Source organism: Babylonia areolata, chromosome 7 (assembly GCF_041734735.1).
Source record: "Babylonia areolata isolate BAREFJ2019XMU chromosome 7, ASM4173473v1, whole genome shotgun sequence".
In the NCBI taxonomy this organism is placed as follows: domain Eukaryota; kingdom Metazoa; phylum Mollusca; class Gastropoda; order Neogastropoda; family Buccinidae; genus Babylonia; species Babylonia areolata.
In genome coordinates this window covers 15,107,481-15,130,535 of record NC_134882.1, presented here as the reverse complement: position 1 = coordinate 15,130,535, position 23,055 = coordinate 15,107,481, and the positions used below count along the sequence as shown (strand labels likewise).

At 37.3% G+C, this 23,055-nt stretch overlaps 2 protein-coding genes and 1 long non-coding RNA gene across 13 annotated transcripts in view; 2 read left to right on the top strand and 1 right to left on the bottom strand.

The window, feature by feature from the left end:
* Window positions 1-13,462, top strand: part of LOC143283736 (arf-GAP with Rho-GAP domain, ANK repeat and PH domain-containing protein 2-like) — a 137,081-nt gene extending 123,619 nt beyond the window's left edge. For all 9 annotated transcript variants that reach the window (XM_076590028.1, XM_076590026.1, XM_076590024.1 and 6 more), the window contains 4 exons: window positions 118-240; window positions 1,113-1,195; window positions 1,568-1,694; window positions 3,053-13,462. In XM_076590028.1, coding sequence (XP_076446143.1) covers window positions 118-240; window positions 1,113-1,195; window positions 1,568-1,694; window positions 3,053-3,085 — 366 coding nt within the window. In that variant the 3' untranslated portion in view covers window positions 3,086-13,462. The remainder of the gene's footprint in view (window positions 1-117; window positions 241-1,112; window positions 1,196-1,567; window positions 1,695-3,052) is intronic.
* A 310-nt stretch (window positions 13,463-13,772) lies between these two features.
* LOC143284163 (uncharacterized) lies at window positions 13,773-20,734 on the bottom strand. Its single transcript, XR_013055501.1, has 2 exons — window positions 20,468-20,734; window positions 13,773-16,135 (listed from the first exon to the last, which is right to left on the bottom strand). It is a non-coding gene; the product is annotated as an uncharacterized LOC143284163 (long non-coding RNA).
* A 162-nt stretch (window positions 20,735-20,896) lies between these two features.
* The window catches only part of LOC143283735 (N-acetylglucosamine-6-phosphate deacetylase-like), a 36,798-nt gene continuing 34,639 nt past the window's right edge, over window positions 20,897-23,055 (top strand). For all 3 annotated transcript variants that reach the window (XM_076590023.1, XM_076590022.1, XM_076590021.1), the window contains exon 1: window positions 20,897-20,989. The gene's annotated coding sequence lies outside the window, so the exon portion shown is untranslated. The remainder of the gene's footprint in view (window positions 20,990-23,055) is intronic.

Below are 23,055 nucleotides of genomic sequence, written 5' to 3'. Positions count from 1 at the left end.
TTTTGTCAGTGTTCTTGCCCGCCTGTGTATTCAGTGCGGCGACATGAGTCCCCATGACAAGGGTTTGATTTTCATTTGTATTTCTGGACTCGCTCAGACTGTCCCTGTGTGTTGCAGTACGACAACTCGCGGCCCCTGTTTGGAGAGGTGAGGTACGCAGACTCCAAGTCCAAGACAAAGTTCAAGAAAGCCACTGTGGAGTTCAAACAGTACGTTCTCACCTTCTACAAAGACGCCAGGGTAAGTTCTGTTGCCTTGAATCACTCAAACAGCTTTCATTTAGGATTGTTAAAATTTATTCTTTTTTTTTTTCAAAGAATTTGTAACAAAAAAACAAAAACAAAAAAACAAACACACCCATGTTTTACATCCTTAAAAGTCTTTTGAAAACATAACCAGCGTTTAAAAGTTTTTTATTTTGGCCTTTACATACTGATTACAAAAAAAAAAAGAAAACATAAATTGTCTCTGTCAGTGAGAAAGAACAGCTGTGAAATGTTCCACATACATTTGAATTTAAAGTGAAATAAAGATTTCTGAAAATTTGATCCTGAAAGAATCTGTGACCATCTCTCAAAATGTCCCTGATTTTTAGTGGGTTCCTGTGATTTTAAGTTTTTGGCCTTTGGTGTTTTAAAGGTTTTTGAAAAACAGTGTGTTTTTTTGAATTTTTTTTTAAATACCAAGAACCAGTATGAAGCCTTATATTTGTGCATGTAGATGAGCAAAGATGTAAGCATGGTTAGGTTTCTTTTCTTTGTCAGCCTATCATTGTGTATATCTGTGTAACAAAACCACCCTTGGTAATGCGTGTCGTATGTATGAATGTGGCATTTATGATAATTGGTATACCAGCGACTGTGAAATGAAATGTCCACTTTGTATTTTTCAGTTTATTTGAAGTACCTTCTTAATCAGGGTTTGCATATGAGAAGCAGTTTGGAAAAAGTCTTACGAGAGAGCCCCCAGAGAGAACCCTTTCCAGGGCTGGAAAAGTCTTGGTGGAAAATATGTAGTGTCACACAGTGTGTTTGGTGCATGGAGTGAAGGCAATGAAGCCATCCAGCATATATCTGTGGTGCTGTGTACACGTCTGTGTTTGTTTCGGTCAGGCACGGAGTCAGCTGTGTTCATGGAAGGTGGAGGAACTGACCATCTACCTGGGCATCGACTCCAAGAGGTCCCCGCCTAACAAGTACGTGTGGAGCGAAAACAAAAATCATGCACACACACGCACGTGCAGGTTCCCTGCAGACAGGTGGGAACACACACACACACACACACATTCACACACACACATACACAAATTCACACACACGCACACACACACACACACACACACACACACACGTAAACACACACACACACACACACACACACAGACACACACAGACACACACACACGCACGCACGCTCACCTATTGCACACACATGTAAACATTCATGCCAGTGTACATGGAGACTTTCATGTGCACCAAAGATGCCCGGCATCTTCATACTTTCCACACGTTTCTCAAGGACAACCGTCAGAGCAATTTCATCATCAGAGTTTTTCCTCCTGTTCCAGCTTTGGCTTCACATTCACTGTGAACAACAAAGAGGAAAAATCCAGAAACAGCTGTTTTGGCCACTGTGTGAGTCTGCCCTCAGAAGAAGAAATGTACAGATGGGTGTCTGCTCTGCTAGTCGCACAGGTAAGATGTTGAACATGTTTGTATTATTTGTATTTTATTGTACTACTTTATGTCACAACAGACTTCTCTGTGTGAAATTCGTCACAGCACAGCACCACCAATATATATATATATATATATATATTTTTTTTTTTTTCTTCTTCTCTGTTTGCAAACTGTATTTGTTGTCCTTTCAAAGTGGATTTTTTTTTATGCCAGGGAAAGCCCTTTTCTTGCCATGGGTTATTTTATGCGCACAGAGTTTATGCTGCACATGGAACCTTGGTTTATCATAACATCCGTAAGACTGGTACCCAGATCACCACTCAAGGTCTAGTAGAAGTTGGACGGGGGGGGGGGCCTGGGGGGGGGAGTAAAAAAAAAAATCATGGTCCATATGGGGTTGGAACCGGAGGAGACTCACTTCCTAGACAGGCGCATTACCACTAGGCCAATGCTTCACCTGTTTCTCTTTCATGTTTATTTGTGCAGAACTGCCATATCCAGTTTTTGACAGAATTTATTTTGCATGAATGCACTTCATTCCACTCTTCTGATTTGCTAGAAAAAAAAAAAAAAATCCACTCCCAGTTAAAAAAAGAGAAACGAAGCAGTTTTGTGCAGCTGCCATGTGTATAGCCAGTGGAGAGTTATACAGAAGTTTTGGTTGGCAAGTTACTATCAAGACTTAACTTTCACTGCCATAATGTCAAAGTGTGTTATAGTCACAAGTTGTCCTGAAGGTGGAAAAAAAAAACACCCCAAAAAACCCAGGAGTGATCAGAAGTTTGCAATAAGAAATATGTTGTTTGGTTTTGGATGTTGCTATGAAAATGTTCTTCTAAACCTCCAAATATTCCTTTTTGTTGCTGGACATCTGATCAGGGTTGTGTGCATATGACTAATGTGCTTGTCATGCAAGTTTTATGTCTATATTTTTCTTACCTGAAAGGTTTTCTTTCACATGATGGTTGATACAAACATAAGTAATTAGGGAAGGATGTACAGGTTATTTGTTTGTTTATATTTCGCTTGTGTCTTTAAAAGCCATGTTTTTGTTTCCAGACTGTCTTGCTTGTTGATTGGTATTTATAAAATAGTGTGGCTGTGTGTGTGTGTGTGTGTGTGTGTGTGTGTGTGTGTGTGCATAATGTTTCATTCTGTGTGCACAGTGTTACACTCTAATGTGTATGTATAGTGTTACACTGTGTATGTGCATAATGTAACACTGTGTTATATGTGTATGTATAGTGTTACACTGTGTATGTGCATAATGTAACACTATGTGTGTGTGTTTGTGTATGTCTATCTGTGTGTGTGTGTGTGTGTGTGTGTGTGTTTGTGTGCATAGTGTTACACTCTGAATGTGTGTGTTACAGAATCCTGATGGACTGAGGGTGTGGAACAAGTGAAGGATGCTTCCTCTACTCTCAGTAACCACGGAGACCACTCTTCTCCTCATTGACAATGAAGGAAAGAAGTGACAGGACTGGTCTGCTCCCCTCCACCACCCCCTGCCCCTCTCCCCCCGCTCCATCCACACACCCCTCCCTCAAACACACAACAGTGATAAAACAGTGATAACCATAGGTCACTGTGATTGTGGCCTGGTCACACAGTCTCTGAGAATTCCGCAGGCCTGGTTCCAGTGCGTGCGTGTCGGTACCTGTGTGTACCTGTGTACCTGCATGTGTTTGTCAGTGATGGTTGGGGGAAGTCGGGTGATATCCCGGCCCCTGATCCAAACCACTTTGAGAGGCTGTCAGTCCGTTTGGCAATAACTTGAGTTGTTGCCTGACTGTAGTCTTTCTCTGCCAACTGTCATGGCTGCTGTTAATCAGTACATGTGTGTTCTTCAGTTGTTGAGATTTTTTATTTATTTATTTTTTAATGTAAATTTCCTTTTTTTGTAGTCTTTTTAGGTTGTTGCTGATAAAAAAAAAAAAGTAGTTGATTTAAGATAAGTGGTCAACGGCTTATTACTGGTGGGATTTGATGATTTATATATAGGCTCCTGTGTCATGGGATGCAAGAGTCAGTCAAGGGTCTCCATGGTCCATGGTCCTCAGCCAGTTTCTAGTGTCATCCCATCATCAGTTGAAGAGTCTGATTCAGTGAGAGACATCTTTTTTGTGTGTGACAGTGGTGGAAGATCTTGTTTCTTGAACTTTCACAACGGTTAGCGACAGATGTGATACAGATTAGAAATGCTTTTCTTGCTAGTTACAGGACCAGTAGTGTCACACATACTAATCTATACAGTGATACAGCATTTATCCAGTATCGCTGGCTGTACTTGGACTTTGTGCTGTAACAAACCATGCTGGAAAATGTCGCTTGAACCACTCATGAAATTTTGTTGTTGTTGTGGTGTCCATCCACGCCTTCTTGCTTGGTGCTAATCCTTTGGAGAACAGGAGAAAGTGGAAAAGCCTGTTGAGCGTTCAGAACACAGAGAGTTTGTACAGGAGTGTGCACAGAGGACTGCTACCTGACTGAAGTTTGTGTGCTGACCAGTTACAAAAAATAAAGGAAAAAGAAAAGCTGCTCAAGGATTGATATCTCTTCCTGGAAAGTCGGCCTGAATTCCACATCTTTAGTCTGCTGCAGTTGGAGAAAGTCAGGTTTAAAAAAAAAAACCCTGTTGGTTGTACGATCAGATTGATAAGAGGTGTCAAATTTTCAGACCACAGTTCCTTCTACAAGGACTGTGATAACAGCCATCTTGTTTGCTGCTCAAACAAAAGATAAGTAAAAAACCCTGTTTGTGGATGGACCAATTTACTTTAAAAAAAAAATTTTTTTTAAACAAAAACTTAGGACACCATTATCTAATCAGTGCTGTGAGCTACAGGCTAGACACTGGGTTACCACAACATTCAGAATGATTTGTGTGTGTGTGTGTGTGTGTGTGTGTGTGTGTGTGTGTGTGTGTGTCACTGCCAGTGAGAAACCACTTCCATACCTCTCGTTCTGAAAGCTGTCTTTGAGGTCAGTGTCAAATTGTGTGTATATACTGTCAGTATCAAACTGTGTCTATTTATGTACCAGACTTGGCTGCACAGTGGTAGATATAATGTCAAACTGCAAGTGTGTTGGATACATTGTCCATATTCTGTACCATTCTGTCAAGGACTGGCTGATCAATGTCCATATTCTGTACCATTCTGTCAAGGACTGGCTGATCAATGTCCATATTCTGTACTATTCTGTCAAGGACTGGCTGATCAGTGTCCATATTCTGTACCATTCTGTCAAGGACCGGCTGATCAATGTCCATATTCTGTACCATTCTGTCAAGGACTGGCTGATCAATGTCCATATTCTGTACCATTCTGTCAAGGACTGGCTGATCAATGTCCATATTCTGTACCATTCTGTCAAGGACTGGCTGATCAATGTCCATATTCTGTACCATTCTGTCAAGGACTGGCTGATCAATGTCCATATTCTGTACCATTCTGTCAAGGACTGGCTGATCAATGTCCATATTCTGTACCATTCTGTCAAGGACTGGCTGATCAATGTCCATATTCTGTACCATTCTGTCAAGGACTGGCTGATCAATGTCCATATTCTGTACCATTCTGTCAAGGACTGGCTGATCAATGTCCATATTCTGTACCATTCTGTCAAGGACCGGCTGATCAATCTATGCAGACCAGTTTTGTCAATACTCACTGGAGGTCTGAGCTTGAAAGAAAACAAAAAGATCAAAAGTCAATACACATGTATAAAGCAAAAAAAGAAGAAAATGGAAAAATGAGGAAAAGCTATAATAATGACTGTATAAGTGATAACTGTTGCTAATGGTAATAAGTTATTGATAAATGATACTGCTGGTGATAACCATGTATAGATAAATAAACATTGATAAATGATTCTGTGGGTAATAATCATGTATAATAAATCAAGGATGAATTATGGTACTAATTCATGAAACAAATTCCTAAGATGACATTTCCAGCATTGTACTGAAGTGTTGACCTGTGTATGTATGCATATGGTTATCTGTGAGCGAAGTGATACACGGATCAATGACCAGTGTTGTGTTATGGTGCATGCTTTTTGTTTATTGCTTTTTGATTCCTCTCAGTTCGGGATATTGTGTTTTCTGTTTTTCAATGATGATGTGGGTGATGACAGACCATGCTGCTATGGAGGTCCATTTAGGTTTGGGACTCAACAGTATATCCCGGTGTCAACCAGGTTGAGAGATTCAAACACCAGCACTTTTGGTCAGGAAATTTTTAGCTACACTCCCAAGGATGCATCCTTGAAATGGATGACCCTTGACTGTGTAGTCCCAGTCTTCCCATTTGAGCCCACAGCAAACTCAGCTCTGGGTAGGAGCTGGACACAGGCTGGATGGCCCCACCTCTGATAGGGATCAAACCTGCATCCTCCCTGTCGTCAGTCCACGACACTAACCATGGTGGCTGTTGAGTTACTTGTCTTCCCTAACTTCATGAACAAAGTACTGGGTTGGCGATTACTGCAGTGTACAAAAAGGTTGAATTATTACAGTACTTTGCAGAGGTTCCAGAGTCTCTGTGCATAAAAAAAGTGTGATGTGGGATCACTGTTTGTGTTTCTCTAGTCAGTCCTGATCAGTCCTGAAGAAGCAGTGATCCCAAGCAGTGGTGTTCAGCTGAGAAATCTGGGGTCAGGTTCAGTTGGGTTTGTACTGATTTGTTGCTGTTGATGTTCTTGTGATAAGAGGGTGCAAAGACATCAGAATTTTGATTTCATAAATACAACGACACAAGCAGACTCTGAGGCTGATCTTTATCACTGACCATTGCAGGATGTTAAGAGTGTTTTAGAAATTTGGGATGATTTGAGTTATGACATGAAATCTTAAAGAGAAGTTCAATTTACTTCTTTATTGGTTTGTGGTTTATTTCAGTTGGTGTGATCTGACAAGATTGAGACATTCTGTGTGACTGCAGTGACTCCTGTTGTGTGCCAGAAATTTATCATTGGTTTATGATTATGATTGAAATTGAATTGATGTTTCCAAATTTATGCTGCATCTGCACACTTCTGTGTTTTTTTTAATTCACTATTTTAAAAAGAATCAAATAATGGGTCATTGACAGAAGAAGAAGAAGAAAGGGAAGAAGAAGATTAAGAAGAAAAAGAAGAAGAAAGTAAAATGGGAAGGGGTGATTTGAGCTTTCATTGTATGGACTTATTGACATATAATTGTGAGTTCCCATACTGATGCATCATCAGTATATATTCATAAACAAGGTCTAGAAAAAAAAAAAAGATCATTGAAGACCTTCTAATGATTTGATGGTGTTTGTACTGTCCTCAGTGGTGGCTGGACTGTCCAATAAGCAAAAATAGTAATTGATGATTAACCCTTCACCCAGTTTTAAAATCAAACAGAAACGGGGCATTATGCACAGATATTTCTCTGTCTGGTGCTTGGCTCAGATCTGATGACTTATCTACTGGTGGCACAGGGTGGCTGGCTCTCAGGAATTACACATTCCACAACACAGAAAGTTCTACCACCTCTTAGTGTGGAGGAGAATTTATTTGACAATTTATCAGCTTGGGGAAATGTGGATTGTGTTGGTTATTTCCCCCCCCCCCCAAATTGGTAGCAGCTGCTGTAATTGATGATGCTTTTTAAAAACTTTTAATTATTTGTGTGAGTGTGTGTGTGTGCATGTTTGTGTGTGTGTTGGATCTTTTTACTTTGCTTGTGCTGTGGTCCAGTGGCCCATGGTACTGTTTGCTGCCTATGTTCAAACCTCTTTGTTAGTATATGGACCAAGTCTTACAGTCAATCTGCCTTACTTTTTCACACACTTTTGTTTTGTTTTTTGCATTGTTGACATGAACATTTTTGTTTTGTTTTTTGACTTATGCAAATTTCCTGGTGTATGGATGTACGTAGGCTACAAAAAAAAAAAAGAAGAAAAAAAAGAAGAAGAAAAAACCCCACTTTTTTTCAGTCACAAATTACTTTCAGTCACCAAATTAAAAATTGTATTCATGAAGGGTTTGGATCAGCAACTGTTTCAAACCTCAGTTATTTCTATGGGAATGTGTGTGTGTGTGAGAGAGAGAGAGAGAGAGAGAGTGTGTGTGTGGTTGTATATGTACATGCGTGGTTGTGTGCCAGTGTCTGCTATTGTGAGTGCATGTGTGTGTTTGTGAGTGTATGTGAGAGGGTGTGTGTATGTGTCAGGGGATGTGAGGGAACTGTCTAGTTTGGGTTTGAGAGAATAGCTCCAGGGGTGTGAATATTAAGTTTTGTTGCAGGTACAGACATGTTTGAGTTTCAGTCCACTTCTGCTTCCCCCCCAACACACCCCTACCCCCACCTTCCTCCCACCCAGGCTTTGTTAATCACTCCTCTGCTGTTCACATCTTGGTCATCATCTGTTTTCTTTTTTGATATATGTATTCCTTCACTTTGGGGTGTGTTCCTGTTTAAACATAGTTTAGGCAGCTGTACGGTGCTGCCATGTGTCGTCTTTATTGTTGTATAAAAGTTAACTTGTGTAAGGAGTTGTACATATATAAACTGCCATAAAAAAAAAGTGGATTAGTTGTGAAAAGTTACAATCTTTGATGTTTTTCTTCCACGTTTTTTTTTTTTCCTGTTTACGGCTGAATATAGCAATACAAAGTTAGAATGGGAGAACTGGATAGGCAGTGGGGGAGTAGGCAGTGTCCTAAGTACACAACAGCAGTGCAGGGTCTCCTGTGGTATGTAGCCTCCCGGAGATCAAACATCAGTAGTCCCCTGTAGACTGCCAATGCTGGGACTGCAGCAGATGAATCCAGGTGTGGTTGTGTATGGTAGATCAGTATGAGCAGCGTGGGAGTAATTCCACAGAAATGGTGCAGATGTTTCTGTGATGGATGTAATACAGATCTGTATCAATTCAATGAAAATGACATTTTTGCTTCCAGATCTAAATAGCTTTAATTAGATCTTCAGTTTGAAGTGGGTAGTCTTAATATTTCCAAAAATCATTAAAATTGTCATCATATGGAACTGTTTTACCTGTTGATAGAATTGAGTTGGTATCATGACTGTACAATATTGTGAGAAAGAAAACTTTTGGCCAAAGATTGTTTCCTTGAGTTGTTTGCTTTTCTGGTGTTGGAGGATTCAGAATACATTACCAGCTTCATTGGTGTTGGATTTGAAATATGTTGCCAAACAACCGTTCCTGTAATTTTTGTACTGACTGCCTCATTTTGTGTAGGTTTGTCCGTAAAAGTCTTTCAGACTGCAACATGTGTAACGTGAATGTGTGTTCTTCACCTTACGTTTTCATTTTTCTCTGTTTAATTAGTCTGTGTGTCAAGTATTGTTTTGAATGCAGATAGGGTTACCTATTTTTACAATGGAGATATAACCCATTTGTATCATATCTGTAATGCCCAACTTTTTTTTCCGCTATTATGTCACCCATAACTCTTAATATGTTGAAGTGTGTTCTTGTGTTCAAGTAAGTTGATGTTGCTTTGTCAGTAAGTTTACCAGTAAGAACAGTGTACATAATAGTGATCTAGCAAGCACTCATGAAATTTGCCCTAATGTGCACATTGTTACACACGTTCATAAGATAGTTTAATAAAAGCGGCTTTTTTTTTTTTGATACCTTAAATGCTCTTTTCACATACATGGTGTAGCATATATATATATTGATCAGTCTGCATGCTTTGATACCTCCTTGAAACTGAAAATGATCATCCATATGTTTTGCGCATGCATTGATTTCTGCAAGAAAAGTTTAAAAGCCACAGTAAAGGAGGTTTCTTACTAAGTACACTGTGAAAGTGTCTGATGAATGTAATCCATGTTTATTCACTTGTTTGCTGGATTATTCACTGTTAGTCTAGAAGGCTCAAATGGAACAAACAAAATGTTTAATACAGGTGTGGGTTCATAATTTACCCTAAACATAGTGCTGAAGTCAACAAAGCAACTTAAGTCACATTAATCAGAATTTCACCTAGCTCTGCCAAAGGAAGGAAAAAGCAGTCTTTTTTTTTCTTTGAGTAGAGGAAAAATTGGAGGAGGTGGAAAAACTACAAAATGTATATTTTGTTTTAGTCTTTTAATTATTGAATTCTTTTTATTTCAATAGGATTACAGGATTTCTCTATGTTTTATGTAAAGTACTTAAAAATGTGTTGATAAAAGGATTTAACTAATTCAGGGTTGTTGATGCTGGAGTTACATGAAACAGATTTTATTCAGAAGAAACTCAGTAGACATCAAATTCACTAACCAATGGGGCACAGCACGTGTTGTACTGAGGCGATTTACGTCAGGCAAAACAATTCATGTGTGATCAGGTCTTAAGTGAATTCACATTTTGACACTACACTCTGATTCGCATGTGTCTGAATCAAATCAAACCTGACTCAAGAGTACTTTTTCATGTCGTCCAATGTGGATAACATTCCAATGGGGCAGTTCTGTGATGTCTTGAATTTATTTTCCCACAGCTAGTGGCTGGATTTTCTAGCTGATGTAAACAGGCCAAAGCAGATACATGTGAATACAGTTCTAATGTAGGTACGTTCGCATAGAATACAGGTCATAGTGTAAATCACCTCATTGATAATATGAGGGATAGAAGCAATCATTTGTTGTAGATGTTCATTGTCTATCAGAAATACAAATATTTTGATGTAGATATATTTTTTAGTCAGTGTATTGCTTTCACATTTCCCCAGATAGGTAATGTTATTTAGGATTGAAAGAATGAAGAATATAACATATTTGTTTTCCTGTGTGGTACATGATGTTATAGTGCTGCATCTCTAGAGCTGGGGGTGAAAGAAAAAAGGTAAATGGGTAAACATGAAATTATGATCACAAATGTTCAGCAAACCACAGGTTTTGTCAACAGCTTGCTCTTGTTTTGTTTTACATTCATGAATTGCTTTCTTCTGACCAGTGAGAATATGCATAACGTTTTGATGGATTGCAAGTGAAAAAAAAGAAGAAGAATTTTTTCATTTTAATATTATTTTACTGCATGTGAAGAATTGTAAGCACTGGAAAAGAATGATGACCATTTGGAATGTCTGTGATTGGGTGTGAAGTCTTGATGGAGACTGAATTTTTTTAGTGTTTGGAAAAGACCAGTGCTTTTCTGGAGTTACCTTGTGACAGTGTGTGTCTGGCAGAAGTGTATGTGGATGGGTCTGACAGTGAACAGAATTGACTTAGTTTTAGGCTGTTCCATTATTCTGTTTCTTTTTTTCCTACGGTGTTACATTATTCTGTTTCTTTTATTTCAAGTGATGTATTGTGTTGTGTCGTGTCGCTTTGTGTTGCATTGCATTGTTGTCTTGTCTTGTCTAGTCTTGCATTGTATTGTATGTATTGTATAACTGTTTGTCACTACAGATTTCTTTTCGCTTTTTCGGGGAAGAGTTTGTCACCACAGTGCATCTCCACCCATATATTTAAAAAAATATTTTCCTGTCTGCAAGTACCTTGTTTCAGTCTATTGATTAGAAAAAAAGGCTTATTTATTTAATCATCAGAGTATTTCTACATCTGGATATCTGTGCATGAAACTTGATATTTAATTGCAGCTTGCTACTTTGGGTATTTCTGCTGGTAATATGTCCAAAGCTTTTTAACTCACTCAGTACGGCCAGTCCTCTCTTCTCCTCTACATAGACCCCTCGGATGTCCAGTGGGTGTCTGAATGACTCAACCTTTAGCTTCCGTCGTCAGAATTGTGGTATTCTTTGTCAACATTCACCTCTTCAGTATAAGAGCCTTCCGCTTGCAATATTTTGATGGTGGTAATTGGGGTGAAATGCTGTTAACGTTTTCTCTTCCGCCGTTCGTATGGAGAGAGTTAAATGTTTATTTATATATTTTTTAAATGTTTATTATCTTTGCTTCTTATCGTCTTCTGCAATGTTAAACTTAATGATGGTTTGCTTTTGATTAGTTTTTTCAGGTGTTACTGGCTGATGCTGGCTGTTAACTGTTCCCAGCTGATGTACTGGCCTGTGTAAGCTGGTCTTGCTTTGTTTACTTTTTGAAAGTTTTACAAGTTTGCAATCCAATAGAAAAATGCTTCTCAGTTCCACTTTGTCCCACTTCCTACCACCCCACTTCATCCCTGTCCTGCACTCTCCCAAGAACAGTGCAGTGGGAAGAGCAGCATTACGATATTGCCAATAGATGGTGAAATTTTGAGTCGCTATCTTTCAATTGAAAAGTTTTAATTTGTCAAAAGTCAGGATATTTTGTTAGCTTTGTGAGAGATTCTGGAGTGTAAAGCTGTCTTGTTCCTCAGCCTGTGTGAAATAAAAAAGAAAACTTTTCAATACTTGCTTTACCATTGCACTGTCTTAAAAAAACACGCCCAAAAACAGAAAAAAGAAAACCAACATTGCCTTCTTTAAGTCTGGCTTGCTTACTTGTGCACTGTTTCATGAAACTTACATAGTTATATATTGCATGTGTTCAGTATAATAATCCTTCTGTAAATATGAATTGCTTTCGCTTTTTTTAGCCAAGTTTACAGATCTTTGCTCCTCATCTTTGCTCATTTTAGATCTCCTTCCCCTCATCACCGGCTTTTTATTATGATTTTTTGGGGTATTCTTTTAAAACAAATTTTTTAAAAAGTAATTTCTTGTACCAATTTGAAAGACTCTCAAAAAACATTTGTCTCATTTTGTGCGTGAAAAATAAAGAAAAAAAAGGCTTTTTAATCATGTTTTACGGAAAAGAGTGTGGGATTTTTAAAGTGAAAAGGGAAATAGGATAGATTGCACTGAAACTGACTGCTCAGTCACCGTTTCACTGACAGGCATTGGTTTCTCAGGGGGCAAGTGGAGAGAGAGAGCATTTCCACTTGTCTGCTAAGTTAAGTTGTCCTGAACAATCTGGGACATTTCAAGGCAAGGTTTAACTGACACCACTCAGTTTTCAGAGTTCTGAAAAATGCTTCTGCCGTTGTTGGTTTTTGTGCTTGGCTTGTTGATGGGATTTCTTTTTTTTTTTTTTTTTTTCCATTGCTTGGTCATCTTCCTGATTGTATCTTCTCCTCCTTACTGGAGAATTCACATGAGAACGTTCCAGATGCGCCAGTGAACATGAATACTCTTGCCTTGATCCACTTTCTTGTTTCTTAAGCCATGGTTATCATCATGCAATGAATGTGACCAGCGTAACAATATTTAAAAGCTGTGGTATCTGTTATGCAATATGTTGATCTTTGAAAAAAAAGTTTGGTATTCTTTGTTTCCCTATTCCCTGATTGTCCAAAACAGATGAGACTCGTAGTGCCTCTCTTTTTTTTTGTGTGTGTGAAAATTCTTATGCATGTAGATATTACAGCAGATGTGATCAGATTATTAGCATTCCTCCATTCTGTAATTTTCATCCATGTTTTACTTACTTTCATGCAACAAAAACTCGTTTAATGGTTGATCTATAATTAAAAATGCATGAATATTTTAATTTTTTATATGTTACACTTAAATCTGTTGATATGTTGGTAGTTGATGTAGTGACTGTTTTAAGAATTTGCTTGATTTTTTAACATATTTGTTCATTGTTTTAAGACTGAAAATAATGTCCATGCCTGATATAAAAATGCCAGAGCAGTGTAAAAATTCCATTCCAGATACTTTCAAACCATATTTTTGATGCATTGTGCATTGGAATGCAGCAGATTATGTACAGTATGTTTGATGTGACAGTTGAGATGTTGCAGATATGACACATTTGTCGATACATTGATGCAATAAACTGTACATGAAACATGTATTTTTGTTCTGTTTGAAAAAACATGTCTGGAAGACTTGTTTGTTGATTACAAAGATGTGTGTGTGTGTGTGTGTGTGTGTGTGTGTGTGTGTGAAAACTACAATTCTGACTGATGCTTGTGTGAAGCACATTTTTTGAGACTTTCTTGCTCTTTCCATGTATTAAAAATATATATGACTATCTATATACATTCACACTACCCTTTTTCTTATTCACACACACACACCTCTCATTTTCTCTCCATATAAGCATGACTATACATAATTTCTTAATAGATGTATTGAACTACTTTTAACGATCAGTCAATGTACAGTAAATTTGCATTCTTTAATTTATCAGTTTGATAAGAAACAGTTCAACACATCAGGAAGCCACATAATCTTTCAGCGTAAAGACTGCCACACCAAGTTTCCTTTCATTTTCAACCATTTGCTAAAGGTATCTTGAAGGCATTGAACAGTATTACTAATAGCAATAACAACAGAACAAAATCTTCACCAAGCGATACATCACCTTTTGGGCCCTGATTTTGGATACAATTTGAAGAAATTACACAACTCATACCCCCTAAACATTTCTGTACCATTTGTGCTGATGAAAATGGTGTGAAACCATCAAAATATTTAAGTAAGATTCTGAGTTGTGAAATTCCTTTCATTTCCATCTTCTTTGTGGCACTTCACGAGAGGTGAACACTCTGTAGTATGTGTGTTGTTTCTTCTGAATCTGATCCATGATTGCGAAAGATAAACACACTGTTCAATTCGAACAGTCTTAAACCTTACTGCACACTGTTTTCTGTGTGTCAACATGCTGAATATTGATATTCCCTTTCCACTGCTGAGTATACTGCATTTATCATGTTGCAGAAAAAAATTTGGCATTCCCTTTCATGTTCTGGGCATACCACAAGGATTATTCAAGCTAAACAGGAAGCTTTGGTATTCCCTTTCTACTGATTCTACTTTTCTAGCATTGGGCATATGGCATGGAATGATGGATTATTTATGCTTTGGTCTTCCCTTTCTGGAACTGGGGTGGTGGTCCTGAGGTAACACGACGACATAAGAGGTGAATTAAATTGGATTCTGTTTAATGATGGGAGTGAAATGAGTGCTTTTTTACATCCTGCCTTCAGAAGCAAGAGAATCTGAGTGCATTGGTTCGATTCCCACTCTCGACAGTACTTTCTCCCTCTCCACTAGACCTTGAGTGGTAATCTGGATGCTAGTCATTTGGATGACAAGTGATGATTCGGATAATAAACCAAGGTCCTGTATGCACCATGCACTCAGCAAATGTAACAGAACCCATGGCAACAAAAGGGTTGTTCCTGGCGAAATTCTTCAGAAAAATCCACTTTGATAGGAAAACAAATTTATACATTTGCAGGAAGGAAAAAAAAAAGATGAACAGCCAGAATTTCACACAGAGAAATCTGTTGTGACAAAAAGAAAAATACAATACAGTACAATATAATATTGGATATAGTGCATGAATTATTCATGCTGAGCAGAAAGCTTTGGTATTCTCTTTCTAGTATTGAGTACACCACATGATTTATTCCAGTTTCAACCAGGCATGTAGCACTCCATTATCCCCACTATCCCCCTGATGCAGACAGGAATATCTTTTTACAAAATTTTATAAATATTGCAAGAAAGTTCCCACTTTGACCATAATTGAAGAAAAAGTAGGCATTTTTCTGCACAGCAGAAAGAAAGGTCATGGATACCTGGTAAATTGAATTTTATAAAATGAAAAACGAATTCACCCTCCTTTTTGAAAATCACAATCTTTCAACAGAAATATATGAAAATCATTCTTGTAGATACTGATTAAACTTGCACAATTTAGATGCTACAAATTAAACAACATAAGTAAAGGTCAACAGACATGCTAGCTGACATGTCACCCATCATCTGACAGCTAAATGCATAATGATTAGTACAAACATTCAGCCTTCATAATATTATGTGTAGGCATCCTTCAGTCTCGGAAGACTATGGAGTTGCGCTCTACGTGTTTATTCTGGTACAGCATCGGGTGTGGCTGGCCAGTCCGATGCGGGAATGACAGTCCCTGTATTGACAGTCTGTTATTCAACACAAATCTTAATTTTTTTCCTTGATCAGTCTTTCTAATAGTAGTAGAAACAGGTTTTGATATACTTTAGTTCGCACACACACATACAAACACATACATGCACACATAATGTCACACATAATACAGAATACATGCACAAAGACATGCACATGCACACGCACTCACAGAGTACACACATTCACACACCTCACAATTACATTTGTATAAGCATTTACCTACCAACTGTGAACACCGCAGATTCATGCACACTCACAGTACACTCACACAAAGGAGGCTGATAGGTACATTGCTACAACATGTACACTTGCACAAACCTCTTATAAAGACACTCTTTCACAATCCACAAAACCACATGCCACACTGGCAAAGCACAGATCCACATGGCACAAGTACAGTGCTCAGAATGTTCCACTTTGACCACAGTTATTTCTGCTTTGCTTTGGCTTTGGCTGATATTTCTTCTGCTGCCACAAGCTTCGCTTGATCCATGATGGCATGTTGCCTTAGCGCCTCCTCATAGTTTTTCTGTCTCACTGCTTCAATCTCGTCTCCAAAGTAAATTTTCCTGCAATCAAATAAAAACAAGATTCTCAACTTTCTGTCAGCATTTCCCTCTTGATTCTTAATTTTTTTAATTTATTTTTATCTGTCCCATCATCCTTACTTTCTTAAACATTTCTTGTTATTACACAAACAACACAAGTTTGCTGAAGATTCTGTTAGTGTTATTACTGGTTCATGGTGGGTATTTTTCCATAAATCACCTAACTCTGAGATGGACAGCAAAAACTTAAAAACATGTACTGGATCTTTTATAAACACATATCTATTGTTGAATCATGCATCAGCAGCTCATAAAATCATATAATCTTGAAGACCAGAAAAAAAGTGCACCTTTAAGTTTAACCTAAGACTTACAGAGACAGAAAAACCAATGTTTAATTTTTAAGTTCAGGATCATATTTGTAAGATTACCATATTAAAAATATCTATACCTAGTCAAAAGTAGTTATCAAACATAAATAGGAAAGAAAAACAAAAAGTAAACAGTCAAATGCTCTTGGTTATTATATTTCAAAGTATGTTTTTAAAAGGTGTAAACTGATTAATTACTGTTTCAGTACAATCATGGTAATGGTGACATCACTTCCTCAAAAAGAGCCAAAAGCTCTCTAATATATACATTAAAAAAACAACAAAAACCCCCTGCAAAATAGCAAACAGACAGTCTCATTCATTCTCCTACCACACGCGCGAACACGCAAACATTCGACCAGTATGATACCACCAGTGTGATATCTGATTATATAAGAAACAACACAAGAACATTTCAAGTCAGCAGATGCCAGACAGAGCAATACGAACAGTCATTCTTTGTTGAACAGTAAGAGACTGGAACCACCTGGAAAGTGATCATGAAGTGCTTATGTTCTCACTGTACTTAGGTGATGACCAGGAATGCGAAGAACCCAAGCAATCATATAACTTTAAGAAAGGGAACTTTAAACAAATGAGAGAAGAAATAAAGATGACAGACTGGCAAAAACTAAATGAAGTCAGTGTGGAACAATGTTGGAAAGAAATAAAAACCACTCTACATTCTACAATAGAAAAAAAATGCCCCACAGCAAACCACCAAAAATAATAATAAACAGAAACCAAGGTGGATGAATGCAAACACACTGAAGTTTGTGAAACAGAAATGCAAATTGTACCAAAAGTTCCTAGTTACCAAACAAAGGAGAGACTATCAAAAATATATAAAGGCATGTAATGTAAGTAATAAAAAAAATAAGGGAAGCAACCCCCCCAAAAAAAACAACAACAAAAAAACAAACAAACAAACAAAACAACCCAACAACAACAACAAAAAACCCTAAAAACACACACACACACACAAAAAGAAGAAGAAGAAAAAAAAAAGAATTCGAAAAGAAACTGTCACATGAATGTAGAGACCACCCTAAAGCTTTCTGGAGATATGTACAATCAAAAACTAAAATGAAAACAGGGGTGAGTCCATTAATAACTAAAGATGGAGACACAGTAGAAACAGACAGTGGAAAAGCGGATATTTTGAATTCATTTTTGACTCACTTGAGTAAACAAAGTGAGTCTATGTTTTAACCCGGTGTTTGGTTGTCTCTCTCTCTCTCTCTCTCTCTCTCTCTCTCTGTGTGTGTGTGTGGTAAACTTTAACATTGACATTTTCTCTGCAAATACTTTGTCAGTTGACACCAAATTAGGCATAAAAAAAGGAAAAATTCAGTTATTTCCAGTCATCTTGTTTAAAACAATATTGCACCTCTGGGATGGGCACAAAAAAGTAAACAAGAGAGGCAAAGCCTTCAAGACTCACTTGTGATACACAAAAAATATAAATATAACAGTAAATGCAGTCTGCATTTTATTAGGCTTCATTTCTTATTTTTCCTATTTTTATGCCTAATTTGGTGTCAACTGACAAAGTATTTGCAGAGAAAATGTCAATGTTAAAGTTTACCACGGGCACACAGACACACACACACACACACATACACAGACAACCGAACACCAGGTTAAAACATAGACACACTTTGTTTACACAAGTGAGTCAAAAATGAAGCCTAATTATATGAAAACTGCCTTTACTGTTATATTTATATTTTTTGTATTCTCTAAACTTGGCACTTTGATCTGATATTCTGACTGAACAACAAGAGCAGTCATTATTATCATTTTTTGTTCAAACAGGAACTTCTTTTGCTAAGCATGGAAGTTTTATTCATTTTGCAAACATTTTGGTGCAGATAGTAAAAAAGGGAAATTACTCTGTAATTAATGCTAGGGGACTTAACTTGCTTTAAACTGATCTTTCTCATTTTAAACATTACATTCTGAAATTATACTCAATACATAAAAAGCTTGGATTTTTTTTTACAGTGTATCACAAGTGAGTCTTGTTTTCTAGTGTTTTTACAAAAGAAGATAAAATTATAAGTACTGTAGCTTCTCTAAGTGCAGCTTCAAAGTCAAATGGCAAGATTTTGGATAGTGTAGATGTTTCAGTTGAAGCTATAAAAAAGAAACTTCAAACTCTGAATCCAAACAAAGTTTGTGGTCCTGATGCCATTCCTTCAAAAATACTAAAAGAGCTGAGTGAAGAGATTGCAGTCCCATTATACATACTCTTTAACAAATCAATTGAGGAGAAGACTGTGCCCATAGAGTGGAAAACAGCAACAGTTATACCAATTTTCAAAAAAGGAACAAGAACAGGGAATTACAGGCCAGTGAGCTTAACATGTATCATATGTAAATTATTAGCATCATTCATAAGAGAGGCTATTGTTAGGCACATGACTGATGATAAATTGTATGCTGAGTGCCAACATGGGTTCTGCAAAAATAGGTTATGTTGACTCAACTTTTGGAAGTGATGGAGGACTTTACAAAAGAGATAGATAAGGGAGAAAACATAGATGTGTTATACTTAAGACTTCCAAAAAGCAATTGACTCTGTACCACATGAAAGACTACTACAGAAACTGGAATCTTATGGAATAACAGGAAACATACTTGGGTGGATAAGGGACTTTCTAACAAAAAGAACTCAAAGGGTTAGGATTGGTAGTTCCTTCTCTGGTAAAGCTGATGTTATAAGTGGCATACTACAAGGTAGTATATTAGGACCTGCACTATTTACTTTATTCATACATGATCTCCCTTGCGAACTAAAGAGTACATGTAAAATTTTTGCTGATGACACAAAATTATACAACTCTCCAAAATTCTGTCAGGATTTACAAAAAGATATTGAAACATTAGTAAAATGGTCAGAAACATGGAATCTATATTTTAATGCTAAAAAAATGTAAAGTACTTCATATTGGGAAATCAAACCCAGAGAAAGAATACATAATGAAAATCGGAGACAAAAAAATAAAAGTATCAAAATGTGATGAGGAAAAAGACTTATACAGTTATAGGTGTCACATTTGACAAAAATTTATCATTTGACAAACATATAACAAATAGTATAAACAAAGTGAACAGAATGATTGAAATAATAAAAAGAGCATTTACATTTATAGATAAGGTTACTTTCTTACGGTTATATAAAACATTAGTTAGACCTATCCTAGAATATGGAAACACTGTATGGTACCCAACGCAAATAGAGCAGTCACAAGCCATAGAAAGGGCTCAAAGAAGAGCAACAAAGTTGGTCAATAGCATAAAAGATTATTCATATCAAGAAAGATTAAAGTACTTACAACTACCATCACTTAGTTAAAGCAAGAACAGTAAGAGGGGACTTGATACAGACGTACAAAATATTAAATTAGCAGCATGCTTTTTTTGTACTCCAAAAGTAGACACTACAAGAAACAGTACAGACAAACATTTAAACAGTATTCCAGAACAAATCTCAGAGAGTTTACATTTAGTAACAGAGTAACAAATTATTGGAACAAATTAACAAACAATATCAAACGTGCACCTAGTATAAATACTTTTAAGAACCTCATAGATAAACAGGAGTTATTGACAAAAACGAAATATAACTTTGATGGATAAAATGACTGAGCTAGTCAACGACCTGACCAACAATGTAAAGGAGTAAATATGATGGGGCATAAAAAGCCAAAAATGGCTAAGTTGTATAAAACAACGCCCCAAATCCTGATCCTGAAGAAAAACATCGTAAGAGCACCAACTCTTGAGAATTTTAAAAGACTAATAACATTTCAGCAGTGAACCTGCTAAGCTGCGCACACCCCCACCCGTCGCGATAATGCCATAATCTTGGCGACAGCGATGTATTCAACAGATACAGACAGATACTGAATGTACATTGTGTAATGTGTGCATGCACTGACGCAGACACGCACAAAACACGAAAACACACACATACCTGTACATGAATCCCGTGATAAACACCCCAAGAATACTTCCAAAAAGCAAAGGAAATCTCAACAGCTGAAAGGCTGAATATCTTGATTTTATCTTGATCATAACTGCACTCTGGTTTTTGAATCAGTTGGTCAAGTTGTTTGTCCTTGGAGTTGCACACTTGCAGACGATTTTCCCTTGTGGATTCTTTCTTTGAGATCGATTTAAAGTGACCTCCCCTGGTGAGCTGTTCGAAGGCGATGTTGCAAAAAGAGTTAAAAAAAAAAAAGAAAAAGAAAAAAGATATATACCACACATTTATACACAAATGTTTCATCACTGAAAAGTATTTTGTGGATTGTATCCACTTTTTGAATGGATTGTTTTGATTTTTTTTTCTTATTTTTATTGTAAACCAAGGGAAATCACTCGCATAGTATTGAAATCAGCTGCTGAGGATAGCATCGAACGAAATTCTGTAAAGCTTTTGTGGCTGACAGCGTGACACAGAATATCTGTCTCATTTTGCACAGTCTTCCCCCAGGTCCGGTATTCTTGATCATAATATACATTGTAGGACATAACTTGACTCTCTACGCTTTTTTTTTTTTTTTTTTGTACGTTAGAGAAACTCTGAAACAGAAAACGCAGCTGGTTAAACGTTGGTGACACTTCACAAGTCACTTGCAGAGTACTGTGACAATTTCCCAGCCTTGTTACTTACATTTTCGCTGTGCAAAAGCCCATTAAGATTCAGTTATATAGTGACAATATGTTTTGTTGCAGATAGTTTTGGAAAACTTGTAACTTTGAGTTTTAAGTGCGCCGAAAACAACGTCCGTGAGAAACTACTTCCGCACTGACTCCCACAGGCACTCCTTCTTCCCTTCAGCTATCCGCCTGTGGAACCAGATTCCAGACCATATCATCCCAGCCTTTTCCCCTCAGGCTTTCAAGACCAGGACTGAGGCCTAGCAGCGAGCCTCATGCTCACTGTATATATACTATAGTTACTGGACAGTTGTTTTGCTTTGGACTGATATTGTGTGGAGCCCGGGTTCCCCTGGCTGAACTTGGTGGCTTAACGGTCGTAAACAGACGTAAGTCTTCTAGAGCGCACACCCTATTGTGGATTGTTTCCCAGTACAGGGATTACTACAGGATTATAGACAGGTTGATTGCCCCCACCCTTACACCCACCCTCTTTTTCATCCTCGCACCAACCCCTCTCCAAGTTATGTTCATCAGTTTGAATCAGTCTAGATTATTAATCTCATATGAAAACATGATACAGCAGGATAGTAGGCACACCTTTTTTTTGTTGTTGTTGTCTTCTTTCTATTGCAAGGAGGAATTTTGTTTAATGTCCCGTCACACATATCGATGATTGAAGACACTGAGTGAAAGTATTTATGAATACATTTGAGTATTATCAGTTAGAAGGGGTGGGAGATGTGAATGAATGGAGGGTTGGGGAAAACTGGGCAAATGAGGGTGAAATTTGAAAAAAAAAAAAAAAAAAAATCTAAAGACAATTACAGGAAATTACTTAAAAGACTTTGTAAAAGAGTAGTCGTTAAACTGACAAGCGAAACAACTGATAATGAATGCAAAAAGTCAAAAACATCAACGTTCTCAGTCACTTGAGAAGACATACTTTAGTGTACATAAGGCTTCATCAAGCTACAGTCAAAAATTATATGCTTAATTGTCAGGTTACTAAAGCATATGCACTTGACATTAGAACAGTACTTGGTTCATAATGAATTTGATAATAGTCTGAGAGCTAAACTCAGAATTGGTCTGCGAATCAGACCAAAGTCTGAGAGAGTCAACTGACGAGGTTTTAGACTTGAATTCAAGCACCTATAAAAGTCTCTTTTTAGTATATTGCTTATATCCTTGTATGACAGTGGGCAATATACTTTTATACCATCTATATGATTCTTTGCTCCCCTTTTTGCTGTCCTGTCTGCTTGGTCGTTATAAAGGAATCCAGTGTGGGATGGTATCCAACAAACATCAACATTTATACCCTTCAGAAATAGGGAGTGCAATAAATACCTAATTTCAAACAATAAATCTTCTCTTTGATTATTCTCAAAAAGGAGCAAACTTTTTAAAACAGATTGAGAATCAACACAAAATAGGATATTACTTACTATGATTGGTTTATCAACAAGATGATTTAAAGCCATAAGGATGGCCACCAATTCAGCTGTAAAAATTGAATGCCCCTTACCTAAATAATATGATGTTTCTGTTTTTAGGTCATTAATGACAAAAGCAGATCCTGCACTGCTATCATCCAGGACCGAGCCATCAGTGGAAACTTTTAAATGATAATCAAAATTTTCTCCTAATTCAATTCTGACAGATGCTGCTATTATATGTGGAGATTCTCCTTTTGTTGTGTCAGAAGCACATATGTTGATGTTTGCTTTTGTTACCCCCCAGGGAGGGACAGGTGGCACCACACTAATATCGATCGTTGACATTTTGTTTTTATTGGAAGACAAAACTTGATATACATATAGTAAGTAATAGTAGTGACTGGCTTCATAATTGCCTAGGCCTCGCACTCTGTCATGCTTTGCATTGGTCATGTTT